The 6,921-nt window shown below is 35.2% G+C and overlaps 1 protein-coding gene across 7 annotated transcripts in view; it reads right to left on the bottom strand.

The window, feature by feature from the left end:
- Window positions 1-62: 62 nt before the first annotated feature.
- LOC108694486 (ATP-dependent 6-phosphofructokinase) overlaps window positions 63-6,921 on the bottom strand; it is a 9,201-nt gene continuing 2,342 nt past the window's right edge. For 4 of the 7 annotated variants that reach the window (XM_018204029.1, XM_018204033.1, XM_018204032.1 and 1 more), the window contains 15 exons: window positions 5,551-5,671; window positions 5,321-5,472; window positions 5,052-5,241; window positions 4,761-4,971; window positions 4,437-4,545; window positions 2,828-3,016; window positions 2,420-2,610; window positions 2,245-2,323; window positions 2,019-2,045; window positions 1,574-1,675; window positions 1,296-1,502; window positions 1,069-1,221; window positions 669-993; window positions 353-575; window positions 63-280 (listed from right to left, as the gene is read on the bottom strand). In XM_018204029.1, the coding sequence (XP_018059518.1) occupies window positions 136-280; window positions 353-575; window positions 669-993; window positions 1,069-1,221; window positions 1,296-1,502; window positions 1,574-1,675; window positions 2,019-2,045; window positions 2,245-2,323; window positions 2,420-2,610; window positions 2,828-3,016; window positions 4,437-4,545; window positions 4,761-4,971; window positions 5,052-5,241; window positions 5,321-5,472; window positions 5,551-5,671 (2,424 nt within the window). In that variant the 3' untranslated portion in view covers window positions 63-135. Of the gene's footprint in view, window positions 281-352; window positions 576-668; window positions 994-1,068; window positions 1,222-1,295; window positions 1,503-1,573; window positions 1,676-2,018; window positions 2,046-2,244; window positions 2,324-2,419; window positions 2,611-2,827; window positions 3,017-3,540; window positions 3,650-4,436; window positions 4,546-4,760; window positions 4,972-5,051; window positions 5,242-5,320; window positions 5,473-5,550; window positions 5,672-6,168; window positions 6,229-6,921 lie in introns of those variants that run through there. The other 3 variants (XM_018204035.1, XM_018204030.1, XM_018204031.1) reach the window with 3 other exon arrangements.

Raw genomic sequence — 6,921 nt, 5'->3', positions numbered from 1 at the left:
TATATATATATATACACATATATATATACAGATATCAATACTGAGATACTTAATAATCGGCACCAGCTACTATTCACACGATTAGCAACATTATGTTATCTACTGTGGTGCTTTTTAAGAGATTAATCTCACAGTTTATACGAGAGGCGGATCCTTCTGTTCATCCATTTCTTCGACGGTTATGTAAAGACCCTCCTCTTCATACGTCGATTCATGCTTCGCCAATACCTTCAGCAATGGACGCAGCTTCATCCACCATTGATACGTCGGAATGCGATGTCTAATAAATTTTATAAAATATTACATTATGTATAGAAAATTAACAATTCATTAAGAAGTTCAAGATACGCACTCAAAGTCAGTAACTTCGATAAGTTCTGTGAATGGCGTGTATCTATACTGGCGTCTGACAATACCAAGCATCACCGCACTGTCTGCTGCCGTAGTGAACGTTTTGCCGTCGGGGCTGGTACATTTTCTCAATTTATCACTAAACCATTCCACTGCTTTAGAACCCATTTTTGTACCTAAGTTACGGTCAAAAGGCGTCGGTGAGCCTCCTTGTTGCATGTGACCTAAAACAGAAAGATATAATGATAATAAAAATTAATTGTATATTAAATGAAATGTCAGATCGCTTAAAAGAGTAGCAAATGAAAAATGCGTACCGAGTATGTTTCTTCTACAACTGAATAAACCTTTTCCTTCCTCGCTGAAAAGTCTGAATGTAAATTCTGTATTGTAATTTTCATTAGCGTTTTCGTTTCTGATGATGAGACCTCTTTCGACGCCTTCCGACATCTTTGCCGCCATCGCGATAACATCTTGATTCAAATCCTTGATATTAAATTTCTCTTCATAAATATATGCCGCGTCAGCACCACCGGCTAAACCAGCGACGGTTGCTAGATATCCACAGAAACCACCCATCGTCTCGATGATGAACACGCGACGTTTAGTGCCTTGCGCCGATTGCCGAATACGATCACAGATCTAACAAACAAGTTGATTAGTATGCTATTAAATTTTAAATCTCCAAGTTAAATTTACAAACATCACAGAGCTCACTTCTGTGATTTCATTTAAAGCTGTGTCACAACCCAATGAAAACTCGGTGCCTGGCACATTGTTGCTAATAGTCGCAGGAATCATAGCGATAGGAATTTTAAACTCCTCGTACTTATCTCTCGCCTTGAAAAATGTGAGACTGGTCTGATAACCCTGAGAATAAAAATATATTTTTATATTGATACTGATCTTTGGATTCAATGTGCAAGATTTGGCAAATTCGTTACCTCGAATCCACCTATGATGAGCAACGCTTGTATTCCAAATTCTTTGAGCCTCTGAGCGATTTGGGGTAATTGATCTTCCGTAGGCGGTGCACGCTTTGTTCCCAATTTTGCGCCACCCTCTGAAACCCAGCCGGTAACAGACGGCCAGTCCATCAATTTCAGTCTACCAGCTATTAGGCCTAGCACTCCGTCGCAAATACCATATACCTACAAGTCAATGGAATTGAGTAATAAAAGTACGCGGGATGGTATTCAAAATTTTTCGATATGTATTGTACCTTGTCGCCTCGATAGATACAATTCCTCACGAAGGAACGAACTGCCGCGTTCATGCCGCAGGACGGCGATCCTATATGCATGACTGCCAATGTATAGTTATCCTAAAAATAATAAAATCGCATATTACTAGATGAAAAACGGTATGTAAATCATGCAACGTGCACGGGAAGCTGAAAGATCGCATTTTATGTATGAAATTGCCCATTAAATAGCGCACAATGCTTCCGTTCCATCTGCCTGCAAGAGGGTGATCGTGAAGTACGGTAAATGACATATATTTCTAACATAAGGTGATATATTTCTCTACTCGAAGGGGTTAACTCACTTGTCCACATAAAGTGTATTGCTAAGAGTGGAAAAATGTGCTATCGTTAGGGAGATTGCGCTCGGTACTATGTACAAAATCTGAGAAAAATATATGCTTATAGATTTTAACTCATTTACCTTCGATAATGCGCGGCCATTAATTTCCTGAAGCAGTATCAAATAATATATGTAGTAATTTATGCATTACTCATTATTTTATATGTTAGAGACCCAAAATTCTCGCGATATATTTCTATCTATTTCTTCGACGATATTAATGTTATATTAATACCGTGTTACAGAGTTTTTCGGGTCGTCAGAATAAACTTGTTATTAGATATAAACTAATAGAAAATGATCATACCCTATTAGCACCATCTATCAGGTGTGGCGCTTTCAAACGAGTCAGCATTTTGTACGTTTCTAAGTTGCGTGCGAAGCCTCTGGAAGATAAATATAAACGCATACGTTTATTAATATACTTAATATTTCATATAATGTGGTATACGTAACGTGTGATATACGTTTTATTCACTCACTTTCCTCGAAGCTGAACAGCAAGATCCCAATTTTTGTCAGTCATAGCCTGCGCTACGGCTTTTGTACGACGAACACATTCCATAAGTGGTAATCTCACAGCTTGATTACCGTCTAATGTGACGACGCAGGCTTCCGTATCGGATGTTGCCTCCATTAAAGCCATCACAGCTTCAGCTCCCATTCGGCATCCCTGTAACGCACATTTATCCTTCAAAAGTCTGACACATATTGTATTTTATAATATTGCAAATGAAGAAAAAATGAAAACATTAATTAACTTGCTAATTTGAAATTAATTTAAAAAAAAATTGAAAGCGTGTGATTCCGCGTGTAAATTATTATAAATTGCTTCAATTTGTATATTAAAAAATTATACGTACGCTTATTAATCCTAAATGATATCTTACCAAAACTCTATCGAAGGCTGAAGGATTACCACCTCTTTGTACATGACCCAGAACAGTGATTCTTGTATCCTGCTGCAATTTCTCTACGACGACTTTGTGCACTTTTTCAGCAGTGATCGGATCGCCGTTTCTATCGACAGCTCCCTCGGCTACGATAATAATATTAAGCCGTTGACCAGTAAGTCTTTCCTAAAAAAAAAAGTTGTATAATAACAAAAATCTCTCGTAAATCAAAGTTGAAATTTTGCTTAAACAGATTAAAAAGCAGACTATAAAATAGAAAAGTAAAAAAAATTAAAGATAATAGCTTAATAACAATACAATTGTGATTACAAAGATTAATCAAAAAAGATATTAAATAGCATTAAAAATATAGGCCTTTGAATTATATTAGCAGTATTTAATATTTTTTTTTATGTTAGAATAATGTTGCACATACACATACGATGTCATAGTATAGCATGCACAATAAGTGAATGATATTTCTTTCCTATACGAATAGAGAAAAGTGTCTTCAAAGCATATCGCAAATACATCATCATTCAAAGTAATCAAATCAGAATAAGCAATTAAAATAATTGTGATAAATTGCGATGTTAAAGAAATAAAATGTGAATTGCAGGAAGCAATGTGTAGTTCATCTTGCAGGTTGATTCAATCAGGATAATTAAATATGCTTGTTTTAAAAAATTAAAAAAAAAATATTATCGAACCTGCAACAATTTTTTGCACAGCTTGTTGGGCCATTCCTGCTCGGGTGGCCATTCTGGGATGAAAACATAATCAGCTTCGCAACATATAGCTGCCACCAGAGCCAGATAACTGTAATGGTATATTGTAAACCTAACTAAAATTCGACTTTAATGCGATATGTAAAAATATTATATAAAATAATGTTACGCGTCATTAATCAATTGTGACGTTTGATTATAAATTCATAAAATTTTGTTTGATCGGAAAATGTAAGTAGAAACTAATTTGCGATAAATTTCGCATAAATATTAATAGGAGAATGTCAAAAAACGAGAAAATTTCACGTATACAAAATGTGATCTGGCTGACAATTGATTATCTCAGATATATACCGCATTTAAAAATACAAAAAACAAAAGCGTTTGGATTTCCTCACATATCTTTAAATTTTATTTATTTCGGACATTAAATAATAATAATTTAAAGTAACGACTGGTTGAGAAACGTGCCTGTCGCAGACCTTGGCATAGCTCCTCGACCCAGTCACCACTTGTCGGAGATTCAGGAATAAAGCAATAGATGGCTTCGGTAGACAAACTTGACGCTAATGTCAGGTACCTGAAAGGCTCTGTCATCTAATTATCTCCAGTACCATCGGACATATGTTTACACTGACTCTATATTAATTAATGTGCGATAATAAAATATAAGTATATTTTTTGTTTGCATTCCTCTTTACGTCACTATTTAGAGGTATATATACATTCAGGATGTTGTATGATCGAATATTAAATCAGAATACATTTAGCAACTTAAAAAACTGACATATACATAAAAATTCATTCCTCACGTTTAGTCAAGTTAGTAAAAATTAGCAATGCAATCTTTAAAATTTGAGAAAATCTATCAGACGTGCCTGTTCTAACTTTTTACATAATTTTTCAGGCCAGTCGACAGGAGGCGGACATTCTGGGAAGAAAACATAGTCTGCCTCCGCAGCTAAAGCGCCCACAATAGCCAGATACCTAATCGAAAATCGCTCGTTTATCTATGTTTCTTTTCCAGAGTTAATATTGATTTGGCGCGATAATGATATATACACGCTAAATCTCGTGTCCTAAATTGTAATCAACCATGATTTCTCTATTTTTGGAAACTAATAATAATGTATAAAATCATTTACCAATAAACCTTAAATTATTCTCGCGATATCAAAAGTGATAATATATTTTGCACTTACCCACAATGACGACCCATGACTTCCATTATAAACGTTCTTTGATGCGAGTAAGCTGTGCTGACTATAGCATCGATACTCTCAATGATACGGTGCAACGCGGAGTCAGTACCGATCGTCATATCCGTACCGCAGAAATCGTTATCAATAGAACCTACTAGACCGACAATATGCAGCTGCTTATATTTCTCGCTCTGTTCGGCAGTTATATCACCTAATGAAAAATAATCCATTAGTCTTCGAGCATGTATGATAGACTGTCGGGATAAAGCGACAGTTTCCTTCTCTACTTACCAGATTCGACGAGCTCTTTCAAAAGTGCAGGCCATTCTTCCTTGAAGAGATTGGCGCCCGTGAGAGAACCGTCCCCACCTATCACCACCAAATTAGTGATTCCCAGATTAACTAAGTTCTTAGCGGCTTTCCGACGACCGGGACGCTCCCTGAATTCTTTGCATCGAGCGGAGCCGATTACAGTGCCACCCTGAAGAAACAAAGAGTATTAAATGTTAATAATATACGAACAAATAATCACACAATATTTTCAATCCTGTAATGTGTACCCTGTGAATAATGCAAGATACGGATGACCATGTAGCTTCCTCGATATTTTTCCCTCCATCCACCATGCCTTGATAACCTTCCCTGATAAAATACACCCTACACCCGAGGTAAATACCCATCCTTACGACTGCTCGTACAGCGGCATTCATTCCTGAAAGACAAAATATTAAAACGTTAATCACGTTTACTTCAAGATACATGCAATTTATTTACGATTATTCCGATATACCCTGAGAGTCGCCTCCACTGGTGAATACGGCGATGCCTTTGCCCTTGTGACTCCCAGGTTTGATAAACTTCTGAGCTGGCGCGTCTTCAGCCATGACTGTATCGCAATACTCCTTATAACTCTGTAATACAAAAATTCGAAGCTAATAATTCTCAGAAGCTATGCTCGCGCTGTTTCTTTTTATATCTTTCTCATTTTGCACAGAACGTGCTCATAATGAACAATTTCTATATTTTACTCAGTAATCCTAATCAATAAGAATATTTAAAAATATATATATTTTAATATTTATTTTATACTTTTAATATTTAAATATTAAAAATATATTTTATAAACATTGTTTGACTGGGAAATAAGTAACAGTAAGATGACATCAATGTTATAAATTCCTGAACAATATAACTATTACATACAACAATTATATTATACATCTTATATTAATGAATAGGAAATTATAATATTGATGTAATATTTAGCAATTACTGGTATGCATTATTTTACAACAAATAAAGAACAAGTATAAAGAGATCAATAAAAAGACATCAGACAGTCATAACTTGTCTCATAAACCACGGAAAACGCAGACTCGTGATGTATTTTTCCTCGACTACGTCAAACCTTAAACCTTCCTCGAACGAAGAGCCAGTAGGTAACTTTTCAACCGATTCAAAGTTGTGCCTCCAGAACATCTGTGTCCAAAAGTAAATTTTTTACGTAAATTCTAACATTTTCTAATATTTGCGCATAAATTTCTATATGAAAAAAAAGAAAAGAGGAATTGCATTTTTATTAACGAGCGTAAGCTTGCCTCTGGAAACACTAAAGAGAGCTTTAAATTTTGCATGCTGATCTTGCTCAATCTATCAGGATCGATTTTCTTCAATATTTCAATAGCGATAGACTTTCGTGAGGAGTTTCTGGATATTATCGAAGATCCAATTCTAGTAGAACCCGTTAAACTCCTCTTTTCATCTACATCTCGTACTTCTGCAGTGCTTTCTCGTGGATCTGGATCGTCGTCCAAATCGCTATCACTTTCCGCGTAGCCTCTCGAATAAATTGCATTTGTACAACGACACTGAACGACTTTCTGACTTTTAGACATTTTTCTTCGCACGAGAAATTTTATATTTTTAACCTTATTTCAATCAATTCGAGATATGTACATATCACTATTCTACAAGTTCATTCATAATAAAAAAACGAAGTCCACTGCGGAGTATTTTTGCGAGTAAATATAAAAATCGATCTTTTGAATTCATTGTATATACTCAATTTAGTATATTTGATGTATATATTTTAATTTTTATGTAACCTCAATTAATACAACCTTAGCCATAAATATAAAACATTCTCAATTTATTGCATTAT

This window comes from Atta colombica, unplaced genomic scaffold (assembly GCF_001594045.1).
Source record: "Atta colombica isolate Treedump-2 unplaced genomic scaffold, Acol1.0 scaffold12, whole genome shotgun sequence".
In the NCBI taxonomy this organism is placed as follows: domain Eukaryota; kingdom Metazoa; phylum Arthropoda; class Insecta; order Hymenoptera; family Formicidae; genus Atta; species Atta colombica.
This window is presented reverse-complemented; position numbering and strand designations above follow the sequence as displayed.